The sequence below is a fragment of the Lissotriton vulgaris genome, chromosome 1_1 (assembly GCF_964263255.1).
Source record: "Lissotriton vulgaris chromosome 1_1, aLisVul1.2, whole genome shotgun sequence".
In the NCBI taxonomy this organism is placed as follows: domain Eukaryota; kingdom Metazoa; phylum Chordata; class Amphibia; order Caudata; family Salamandridae; genus Lissotriton; species Lissotriton vulgaris.
In genome coordinates, this window is record NC_141685.1 from 2,090,747,563 (window position 1) to 2,090,759,953 (window position 12,391).

The 12,391-nt window shown below is 47.2% G+C and overlaps 1 protein-coding gene across 1 annotated transcript in view; it reads left to right on the forward strand.

The window, feature by feature from the left end:
- Nucleotides 1–12,391, forward strand: part of VWF (von Willebrand factor) — a 1,126,314-nt gene that overhangs the window by 691,411 nt on the left and 422,512 nt on the right. The window contains exon 35 of the mRNA XM_086921215.1: nt 52–272. Coding sequence (XP_086777341.1) covers nt 52–272 — 221 coding nt within the window. The remainder of the gene's footprint in view (nt 1–51; nt 273–12,391) is intronic.

Below are 12,391 nucleotides of genomic sequence, written 5' to 3' on the forward strand. Positions count from 1 at the left end.
ATTTATAGTTTTTTTCTTTTACATTTAAATATGTTTTTTTACTCTTTTCAGGTATGTGCATGGGCAGTTCAACAAGGCACATTGTAACATTTGATGGCCTCGACTTTAAGCTGATTGGAAACTGCTCCTATATATTGTTCAGTGACAAAGAGAAGGAACTTGAAGTCATCCTCCACAGCGGCGCTTGTACAATGGCCCCAAAACAGAACTGCATGAAATCCATAGAGATTAGGTACAGAAAGGAAACTATCCAGCTCACAGATGACATGAAGGTAAGAAATGGAGCAGAATGTTTACTAGAGTCAATCCTAGTTACTTATTTCTAATATGTTTAAGCAAAATGCGCTTGAGTTCACATGTGCTTCAGTAGAAAATCATGCCTTTGTGTCATGCCTGCTTTGTTGTGCTTTAGTTCTATACCAATATACTTTCTGCTGAATTTGTCAAGTAGACTGTTCTTTTTAGCAAACCGACACTCCAAAAATTCAGCAATGTTTTTAATCCATTTATGCTAACATTTCTTTTTAGTCATATACACTTAATAGCTTGTACTTATTAGACTGGCATCCTTGATGTGCTTCCCCCTATCTTTTTGCCTCTACCTCCTGTATTTTTGTTGTTATGCTGGACTACGTTTTTGCTGCTTTACGCACTCTGAGCACTTTACCACTTGCGGATCAGTGCTGAAGTGCAAGTGCTCCATGTGTAAATTGTAATTCTGATTGGTTCTTCATGATTGCCATATTTGATTTACTTGTAAGTCTCTAGTAAATTGCACTGTGTGTGCTCAGGGCCTGTAAATCAAATGCTACTAGTGGGTCTGCACACTGGTCGTGCCACACTAATAAGTAGCCAAGTGAACCAGTATTAACCTGACTGCGTCCTGCCATTGCAGTGTCTGCCAGTGCAGTTTCAAACTGCCATGTCAACCTGGCAAGTGCACCCACCTGCCAGGCCCAAACATTCTCTTTTACTACATGTAAGACTCCCCTAAGGTAGGCCTAAGGTAGCCCCATGAGCAGGGTGCAGAGCAAGTGAAAGATAAGACATGTACCAGTGTGTTTTACATGTCCTGATAGCGAAATACTGTATAGTAAAATACTGTAAATTATGTTTTTCACTATTGCAAGAACTAGTTCTCCTATAGGTTATTATTGGAGTGGCCTTGTAACATCTTACAAGTGTAAATTTAAATTGAGAAAAGATAGAGATTTGGAGTTTGTGCTCCCAGATCTCACAATTGAAAAACACATCTTTTAGGAAAGGTGGTTTTTAACCCGTTAAGCGCGCCGAAAATTCCGCCCCAGTGCGGACGTTCGATTGCGCTAACGGGAATGGAACGTTCAGCGAACGTGCGCAGCACTAGCGAGGTAGTGCACGCGACGACCGCTGAACGTTCCCCGCACTTAAGGGGTTAAATTGTGTGTTTGAAAATGCCACTTTTAGAAAGTGTAGTACGAAAAAACAAGGGTACCCCAATGTTAGAACTTTGGGTGAAGTAATGTTTTTGAAAACAATGGTTCCTATGTGGCCAGAAAATGGTCCAGTAAGGGACGCAAGGGTTGCGTCAGAGTTAGGAATAATACACCTAAAGTTTAGATAGGCAAGAAATGCCAAGGGGAGCAAAGAATAGTGTGGCCAGGGACACGTTCCACTCAAAATAACATTTGTTATTTATTTTCGATAATATGCAAGTACGCACTGGTGGCTTGTTTAAAGCACCTGGCTCGCTGCCCCAGCTCTCTTCACTCCCTTGGTTAGAAGCGCCCCGCTCTTTGTATATGGACTGACTCTTGCGGTCCGAAGTACAAGTAAGTGTAATTCTCGCTGGATTCTGCTCTCTCCCAACGTGAAGCCTCTTTCCTTGCCTAATGGTCATTTATCTCACATAGGAAATTTTACTCGGAAGGAATCCTCCTACCCCCCCACCCCCCAGACAATGTTGCAGCTCATTGAATCACGCGCCCAGCCACTCTTGTAAGTTTGCAATTTGTCACTACTGGCACAGCTCACTATCTTCTTAATTCAGCTGCAGTCTACATTATGTAATTTATCCTTATAGAAGTTGACCCAGTGGAGCTAATTTGGGCACTTCTTCCTTGCACTGTCATCTAGACTTGTACACCACACCCGCGCTGGTTACTCTCTTGTAAGTGCTTTTACTTCTACTCATTAGCCCTAATTAGTGTTTTTTTTACCCTTTTCCTTAGTCAGCGGGGTTTATACTTCACGCTAGCAGACGCCAGTCCCAGCGGAAGACACTTAACGCTCTTCCACCAGTTACAGCCTGAATGCCTTAATTGGGGTCATCTCAATGAATTCTCTACATTTTCTCTGGTATTGCACGGCTCAGAGAAAGTTCCTTGCTCTCCTTAATTTTACACGTCCTATTCTTCTTTTCACTCGCGCCTTTCCCTGTCTCCTTAATTCATTTTTAAACCAAATTTACCTTTGCATCTATACCTCACCTATCACATTATACATGCAATTTTGGGCACACTCTCCTCGACGCACCTTTCTGACATAACTTTGTCTGACTGAGGAAATGTTAGGCAAGCCATGAATGGCACTAATCAACAGAGTGTCCAGTAACATGAGGATTTATGACTATTATTTTGTTTCACTGGGAGCACTATTCCACATTTTTAACAATGCGATATTATAGACAAATAATCCAGGGACTTCATCTTAACACACGTAATATCTTATATAGACTCAGCCTGCTCACATATGCTATGTCCTAAAGATGATCCCAAATCACTGAGAACAAAATGCCGTTGACACCCTACAACAAGAACTCCATACATTTTGTATAATCTATTCATAAGGAGTTTGTTTATATGTTGTCAATGCGATGCATATATTGTAAGGTCACCCCCACTTATCACATCACGCTTGTTGTCACTTTTTTATGTGAGCACCTGGACTGTTTTTTTTGCATATTATCGAAAAATAAATAACAAATGTTATTTTGATTGGTACGTGTCCTTCGTCACACTATTCATTGCTCCCCTTGGCATTACTTGCCTATCTAAACTTTAGACTTATTGGGGCAGATTTATGAGGCCCTTGCGCCACGTTTACGCCGCTGTTGCGTCACGCAAGGCGGCGTAAACGTGGCGCATCCCTACGAACGATTTACAACATGACGCATCTAGGCAGATGCGTCACGCTGTAAAGCCCTGCGCCAGCTGTGGGCGTTCCGGCGCAGGGTGGGCGTTCCGGGGCAAGTGCGCCTCGCAAAAGTGGCTGAGTGAAATCTATGAGATTTCACTCAGTCACTTTTAAGCCAATGCTGCGTCAAAAGCCTGCGCCTGCTTGAAGCAGCCGTAGGTCTTGACGCAGCATTGTTAAAATGGGGCACCCCGAGCCTTGCTGGAGCTGCGTCGCGCTTGCGACGCAACTCCAGCAATGCGCCACATTTCCGGCACAGATGCGTCACGCATCTGTGCCGTTTTTGCACCATGGTGCGCCGCATTATAAATGCGGCGCACCATGGCTGGCGGAGCTGTGGCGCACTGTGGCGCATGTTAACTGGCGCATCCCTGGGGATGCGCCAGTTAACATAAATCTGCCCCATTGTTCCTAACTCTGACTCAACCCTTGTGTCCCTTTTTAGACTATTTTCTGGCCACAAAGGAACCATTGTTTTCCAAAAACCTTTAGAAAGGGGGCATTTTCTAGCTTTACCTCTTGGGCCCTTCCCTGCCTGTGAAATTAACGTCTGGTTTAGACTGACAACTCGGTTGTTTGTGCATTTACTCTGGACAGTCACACAAAGCGAGGTGTGCCCTGCATATCATGATGGCCCATCACCAGGCTGATGGGCCTTCCTGAGCTAGAGTGGTGGGAGGAGTTGTCACTGACACCTGAATACAATGCTGTCTCCAACCCCCTGGAGTGTTGCTGGAGCAAAGACATGACAAGGCAGAGCTTGTGCACTACAAAGACCATCCTTTGAAGTATGCCTAATTCAAAGGTCAAAAGGGGTATAAGTATTGGACCTAACACCCCAGACTTTTGGACCACTTGTGGACTGGGGACTCGCCAAGAAGAAGAGCTGAAGAGCTGACAGGAGGAGTACTACCCTTTTGCTGTATGCTGCTTTGCTGGGTTGGCTTGTAGTTGTGTCTTTTGGTTTGCAGAGGAAAAAGACTGAACTTTGCTTTGTATCATGCTTCTGAAATGCTTCCAAGGGCCTGGTTGCGCTTGCTGCCAGTTAAGAAGTCTAAGGGCCAGCAAGGATTTCACCTTCAGCATCCCTAAACTCCACTGCTGGGACTCCGACCTGCTAAGTGGTTCCAATTCCAGTTCTGGGATCTTGGAACTTTTTCCTCCTGCAAAGATCTGCTTGTAACCATCAAAATTGACGTAATGCCCTTCCAGCGCCTGTTGCCATCATGCAGCTGAAGAAATCGGCGCAGAGCGTGCCTGCACCCAAACACACTGCCACAGACTGAGTTCAGCGCACCGTTTCTCCAAAGTAAGAGAGCACCGTGCTTATTCCAAAGCAGGCCCTGCTGTGCAGCCGACAAGATCGACGCATCATGGGACCATAGTTGAAGAAATTGATGCAGAGACTGTTTGGGACATTGATCTCCAGCACATCCAGATTTCCATGCATTGCACCTGCGCGACAGGCTTTCCGACATATCACTCTCATACCAGAACCGTATTGGATTTCGACCGATTGCTTCCCCCTACAGTTCGGATTCGACGCAACACTTCTCCTGCATGCAGCAGAACGGAAGCATCACCTCCCCAAGGACTCAGGAACTGCTGTCGCTGCCTCACGTCTTTTAGAAGCACATCCTTCACAGGCACTTACTGTCAGATGTCTTCATCGTCTTTGCAGTATTCATTCCAAACGTAGTGGAAACCCAATAGGCGCAAAGGTTGCAGACGGGCTAGCCGCAGCAATAAACAACCTCTACTCCCCTCCGTTTAAAGGTTTGTCTGCAGTCACTGAAGTGACTTATCATTATGAAGTGAGAACCACCACGCACGCCTCATAGCAGTGTGTAGTGTTGCGCTCTAGTCATTACGCGGCTGCGTGATGATGTAGAACGTAACTGCCATTTTGTGTATTGAGCGCCGAGTCCGAGAGTGGAGTGGGAGTGTTCCCGGTGCTCTCCTGTAAATATAAATTAAAGTTAATACTTGTAATGATCCTAAATATCCCCCAAAGGATGCTCTATGCACGAGTTGCAGGTGGGAATTAACTTTATGTTATATTTACAGGAGAGCGCCGGGAACACATACGCTCCGCTCTCGGACTCGGTGCTCAATACCCAAAATGGCAGATACGCTCTCCGTCATCACGCAGCCACTTGATGACTAGAGCGCAACACTACATATCTCCCTTTTTTTTAGATTATCCAAACAATTGAAAGGAACACCTCAAGGTCTATCTGCTGGCTAGGTAATTCACCTCTCCCAACTCATAGTCTCTGTATTTGGCAGGCCTTACCACAGTTCTCCCAGCGCGTGTACGTCTTACCCAGGTAGAGGTGGGACTCTCGGTGCTTTCCCCGGGCATTCGTGCTCCCCTTCTTCCAGCTCTCCTGGGACTTTCTCTCCCAGGAGTTTCGCCAGAGTTTCCCGGATGTTCTACGGCGACTGGATCATCCTCACCTTCCAACTCTATTCCTCTTTCCACTACTCCCGAATCCTTCTCGCCTTTCCCCGACAGGACGGTGTCATTAGGTTGAACCTGATTGTTCTTAGCCAGCGAGTCTTCTTCTCTGGTCCACTGTAGTATCTTGTTGCACTTGGACATTTGATCTTGCGGCCAGATTTTTCGTCACTAAGCAATGCAGCTCTGTTATATACTTCCTTTACTTGCAAGAGCTCACTGAACTTGCTGTCTCCTTTCCTTATCAACTGGGCTAGTTTGACTAGTCTCTTTCACATTACGCCTTTTGTTGAAGTGTTCTGTATATTTTCTTTGTGCTCTCTCCAAGTTGTGGTGGACTACCGCAGGGGAACATTTGCTCGTGATGGAACGTTACTTCCACGCCAGATTGTCCTTTGTGAAAGGGTTGCGTCCCCTCAGGATTTGAAAGGGACTGTATCCGATGCAGGTAGGGGTGATTCTGTAGGCCCGCAACGTACTCCTCACTTCCTTTTACCAGCGTTTTCCCGCTGCTATGGCAGATTGTATGGAACCCATGACGACTCGGTTAAACATTTCTGCTAGGCTATTGCCCGCCAGGTGGTAAACAGATGTGTGCTTAATCTTGATGCCATTTCGCTCCATGTAGTTGTTCCATTTTTCTGACGTAAATTGGGGTCCATTGCCGTTCAGAATGGAGCAGGGAATGCCTTCTCGGAGGAAGATGGCTGTAGGGAACTTCAGTACCGTCTCAGTGTCCATTTCCTCATGGATGTCTATTTTTGGCCACTTGAAATATCTGTCTATGAGAACCACTACGTATTTTGGAAGTCCCTGTGCATCCAGCATGGGACCAAGAATGTCTATCGACAACTCTTCCCATGGATTTCATGGGTTGTCGAACTTCCCCAGCGAAGGGGGTATCAATGTTTGCGATTTGTCCGCCCTTTGATACTGCTCACCTTCTCGAACATGTCTCTCGATCAGGCTATCCATTGCCGGACACCAGTACATCTGCTTAGCTCTCAGCTTTATTTTCACAATGCCCAGGTGCCCTTCATGCAGAACGGCAAGTAAGTGCGGTACCAGTGACACAGGAGGAACTAATTTATCACCTCTGAATAGGAAGGTCCCTTGGTTTCCTATGGATAATTCGTCCTGCACCTCGAAGAACTTTCTGTGCTCAGCTTTCATGTGTCTCTTTTCTGGTCATCCTTGCAGTATGAAGCGCTTGACTTCCTTGATGTCGGAATCATCCTCATAGGCCTTCTTCCATTCTTGTCCGCTTATTACTTTTTTCATGACCTTCAATGAACTCGACGCTGACTTCATCCTCCTCAGAGTACTGAGGGCCTACTCCATGACTGAAGCTCGGCTTAGATGGTCGGCTACTTTGTTCCTGGCCCCCGGGATGTGCTCAACATCATACCTGTAGTATGGCAATTTCAGAGTCATTTTGGCAATGCGTGGGGTAGCATTCGCGTGTCCACTGGACGTGACTACTTCGACCAGTGGTTTATTGTCTGTCTTGAGCTTAAATCTCATACCCCATAGGAATTGGCGGAACTTCCCAATAGCCCATACGACAGCTAGCATCTCTTTTCTATCACGCTGAACTTTTGCTCCGTGGGTGATAGTGACCTCGACGTGAAACTGATAGTAGCCATCTCTCCGTTCTTCCTCTCCTTCATAAGGACTGCCCCCAGTCCTTTTTCGCTTGCATCTGTAGTTAGTATAGATTTCCCTTGCTGATCGAATCCCTGTAGAGAAAGGGAATCTGTCTGTAGTGAGTACTACCCCACAAGGAGAGGGAGAAGCAGAGAGAGTGAGCCTCTTGTCAGGCACAACAACACCATGCTCGAAGCACTCAGCCTGTCTGCTAGATGCCCTGGTGGAGCACGCGCTGCACAGTGAGAGGGGCAATTCTGAGCCCCAGCAAGACCAAGCACATCAGCACAGCCTAAGTGCACCGGGCAGTCCCAGCGGGGAAGAAGTAATACCAGAGAGGCACGCGGAAATGTGTGCTCAGGCGTCCTCGCTCACGACACCAGTCCCATTCCTACCCAAACCAGGTGATCCCTTGATGAAATGGGAGGATTTGAGGTAATACTTTATGAACTATCTGAAAGCCCCAGAGGACGAGAGTGGGGAGGCATTTCCCAGCAAGAGGAGGAAGAGAATATTACTCCATAACTTAGGCCCGGAAGGCATCAGGGTTTTCCAGAATCTAGTCCCCACACCGCGACAGGCAGCAGAAGATGACGTGTTTCAACACGAGATAGAGGACCTAAACAACCACTATAGACTGGCAGTGTGCACATCCATAGACAGGTAAAATTTCCAAAAGAGGAAGCAAGCAGTGGGAGAGCCCATAGACGAATACGTAGCAGCATTAAAGAAATTAGTGATCACGTGTAAGTTCGGCACCTTGCACGACGAATTCATCAAAGACCAAATAGTCATGCACACCACAAACACAGCGATCCAAGACAAACTGTGGGTAAATGGGGATGCCACCCTGAAGGAAGTCATAGCCATGGTAAAGAAGGCAGAACTATCCAACAGGTGCACAGACGTGGCAAAGAGAGAAACAGCTACGAGGCCCATGGTCAATATAGTAACCAAAGCAGAACCACCAGAGAGGGGCAAAACAACAGCGGTGGATGGGAAGACGCAAACTGTAAAAATGTAAAAAAAAGTGGACAGCCCGACTGGCACAGGCGAAGAAATCCACTAAGGAGAACACAAATGCGTGCTACAGGTGTGGCAGTCTATCCCATGCGGCATACAACAAATGCTTCCCGGCCTTCCACGCTAAATGCATGTTCTCTAGAATTGTGGAGCACTTTGAAAAAGTATGTCGCTGCAAGCTGAAGAGGCCGGCCGTCAAGTACGTAGCACAGGAGTTAGGAGCGGAAGGTGAAGAAGAAGAAGAAGAGGAGGACAACGTGTTGTGCATCAAAGAACAAATACTGGGCATTGACTGCAACCACTCCAAGTAACCGCGATGCGACCTAGTCGTGGGAGGAGTACCGATCAAGATGGTGGCAGACTCAGGATCTCCGTATACCTTAATACAACATACTTGTGTGAAACAAAGCTTCAAACATTGCCTAGAATCACACCTGGAACCTCCAGACATTCGATGGGTCACATTCACGGGAGAGCCCATCCCAATGGTTGGATACCAAGTCCTTAAATTCGAACTTAAGGATCGCAGTGCGGAATGCAAGCTATATGTGGCTGAAAAAGGCCCTTCAGTTCTAGGATGTGTAGACCAGTGCGACTTGGGCATACAGCTGAACCTAGGTGGCACCACACCAGTTCTAATGACCAGCCCGGAACAACAGCCAGACGTCACCAGAATGAAGGAAGAATTCCGCACAGTGTTCGGAGGCAGAGTTAGAAAATTAACAGAATTTACGCACATGATTGATCTCAAAGACGTTGCCAAACCGGTGCCCCACAAGGTGAGAAACGTACCGCTGGCAATGAGGGAGGCGGTGCAACAGGAACTGCAGAGGCTGGAAGACAATGGCATAATCGAGCCGATAAACAGTTCGGAGTGGATGGCCCCGCTGGTAGTGGCGGTGAAGGTCTGCTTGTGCGTGGACCTGAGGGAATTGAACAAGAACATAATAGTTGAGAAGTTCCCATTACCACAGACAAATGCTAGCAAAAACGAAGGGGATAAGATGGTTTTCCACCATTGAGCTTACCTCGGCCTACCATCAGATAGCCCTGCATCACACGAGCTGCAAGCTAACATCCTTCATACCTCCCTTTGGATGCTACCAGTTCCACCGGATGACATTTCGGCCTGACGTCGGCGGCAGAAACTTATGTGCAAACTGTTCAAGGATGTAGATGGAGCACAGTACTTCCAGGATGACATCTTGCTGATGGGCAAGGATCAAGCAGACCATGACAAAAAGCTGGCGGTAGTGTTACAGGTCTTGGAAAGAAATGGGCTCACAGCAGATTGGGAGAAGTGCCAATTCGGAATGTCGTCAGTTACCTACTTGGGCTACGAGATCAGTGATCACGGCATCACGCCCAAACACGCCAACTTCAAAGCAATATGCGAGGCATCTTCTCCGAAGAGCAAGGAAGAAGTAAGATCATTCTTCGGGATGGCTGAGCATTATAGTAAATTCGTGCAGCATTTCGCCACCAAGACGCATCACCTGCGGCAACTCCTATGAGAAAAAACATCCTTCAGGTGGACGGAAGAGGCACAAGTAGCGTTTCAGAGGATGAAGGAGGACATCAGCCAGGCGGTCCCTCTACAGGGATTCGATCAGCAAGGGAAATCTATACTAACTCCAGATGCAAGCGAAAAAGGACTGGGGGCAGTCCTTATGCAGGAGAGGAAGAACAGAGAGATGGCTACCATCAGTTTCGCGTCCAGGTCACTATCACCCACGGAGCAGAAGTTCAGCGTGATAGAAAAAGATATGATAGCTGCCGTATGGGCCATGGGAAAGTTCCGCCAATTCCTATGGGGCACGAGATTTAAGCTCAAGATAGACCATAAACCGCTGGTCAAAGTACTCACGTCCAGTGGACACGCGAATGCTACCCAATGCATTGCCAAAATGACTCTGAAATTGCTGGACTACAGGTAATATGTGGAGTACAGCCCAGGGGCCAGGAACAAAGTAGCTGACTATCTAAGAGGAGCTTCAGCCATGGAGGAGGCCCCGCAGTACATTGATGAGGATGAAGTCAGCGTCGCGATCATGGAAGATCGTGAAAAAGTAATAAGCGGACAAGAAAGGAAGAAGGGCTATGAGGATGATTCCGACATCAAGGAAGTCAAGCGCTTCATACTGCAAGGATGGCCGGAAAAGTGACACATGAAAGCTGAGCACAGGAAGTTCTTCGAGGTGCAGGACGAATTTTCCATGAGAGACTAAGGGACCTTCCTATTCAGAGGTGTTAAAGTAGTTCCTCCCGTGTCACTGGTACCGCACTTACTTGCCGTTCTGCATGAAGGGCACCTGGGCAATGTAAAAACATAGCTAAGAGCTAAGCAGATGTACTGGTGGACGGCAATGGATAGCCTGATCGTGGGACATACTTGAGAATCTGAGCAGTGCCAAAGGGCGGACAAATCGCAAACATTGATGCGCCCTTCACTGGGGAAGTTCGACAATCCATCATATCCATGGGAAGAGTTGTCAATAGACATTCTTGGTCCCGTGCTAGATGCACAGGGAGTTCCGAAATACGTAGTCGTTCTCATAGACAGGTATTCCAAGTGGCCAGAAATAGACATCCATGAGGAAATGGACACTGAGACGGTACTGAAGTTCCTTACAGCCACCTTCCTCCGAGAAGGCATTCCCTGCTCCATTCTGAGCGACAATGGACCCCAATTTACGTCAGAAAAATCAAACACCTACATGGAACGAAATGGCATCAAGGTTGAACACACATCCCTTTACCGCCCGGCTGGCGATGGCCTAGCTGAAAGGTTTCACCGAGTCGTCACGGGTTCCATACAATCTGTCACAGGAGCAGGAAAAGACTGGGAAAATGAAGTGAGGAGTATGTTGGGGGCCTACAGAATCACCCTTACCTGCACCGGACACAGTCCCTTTCAAATCCTGAGGGGACGTGACCTTTTCACTAAGGACAATCTGACGTGGAAGGAACGTACCATCATGATCAAATGGTCACCTGCGGTAGTCCACCACAACTTGAAGAGAGCACAAAGAATATATACAGAACACTTCAACAAAAGGCGTAACTTGAAAGAGACTAGTCAAGCTAGCCAAGTTGAGAAGGAAAGGGGACAGCAAGTTCAGTGAGCTTTTGCGAGTAAAGGAAGTATATAACAGAGCTGCATTGCTTAGTGAAGGAAAAATCTTGTCGCAAGATCGAATGTCCACGTGCAACAAGATACTGCAGTGGACCAGAGAAGAAGAATCGATGGCTAAGAACAATCAGGTTCAACCTAATGACATTGTCGTGTCGGGGAAGGCAAGATGGACTCGGGAGTAGTGGAAAGAGGAATAGAGTTGGAAGGTGAGGATGACCCAGTCGCCGTAGAACATCCAGTAAACTCTGGCAAAACTCCTGAGAGAGAAAGTCCCCGGGGAGCTGGAAGAAGGGGAGCACGAATACCCAGGGAAAGCACCGAGAGTTCCACCTCTACCCCGGTAAGACGTACACGAGCTGGGAGAACTGTGGTATGGCCTGCCAAATACAGAGACTATGAGTTGGGAGAGGTGAATTACCTAGCCAGCAGATAGACCTTGAGATGTTCCTTTCAATTGTTGGTTAATCGATAAAGAAGGGAGATATGTAGTGTTGCGATCTAGTCATTACCCGGCTGCGTGATGACGTATAGTGTAACCGCCCTTTTGTGTATTGAGCGCCGAGCCCGAGAGCGGAGCGGACGGGTTCCCGGCGCTCTCCTGTAAATATAAAATGAAGTTAATACTTACCTGCAACTCGATCATAGAGCATCCTTTGGGGAATATTTAGCATCTTTACACAGTGTGCAAAGAGGCATGCGCTAAACTCCGGTTACGTAGGAATTCTGTCACGTTGCTGCGTGAGGCGTGGAGAGGGCCTAAGTGTAGATAAAATAAATAGAGGCACACAAACCTCAGCGCGTCGTGCATTCGTGCGCGTTTCTTCTGACATTACTCAGTGGAACTATTGTTCATTCTAGCCTTCGATGTTTACATCCCACATACTGTACTTAATCTCCATCTTTGCTCATTTGTCACAACTCTGGAATATACCTCAGTTGCGAGATTTTTA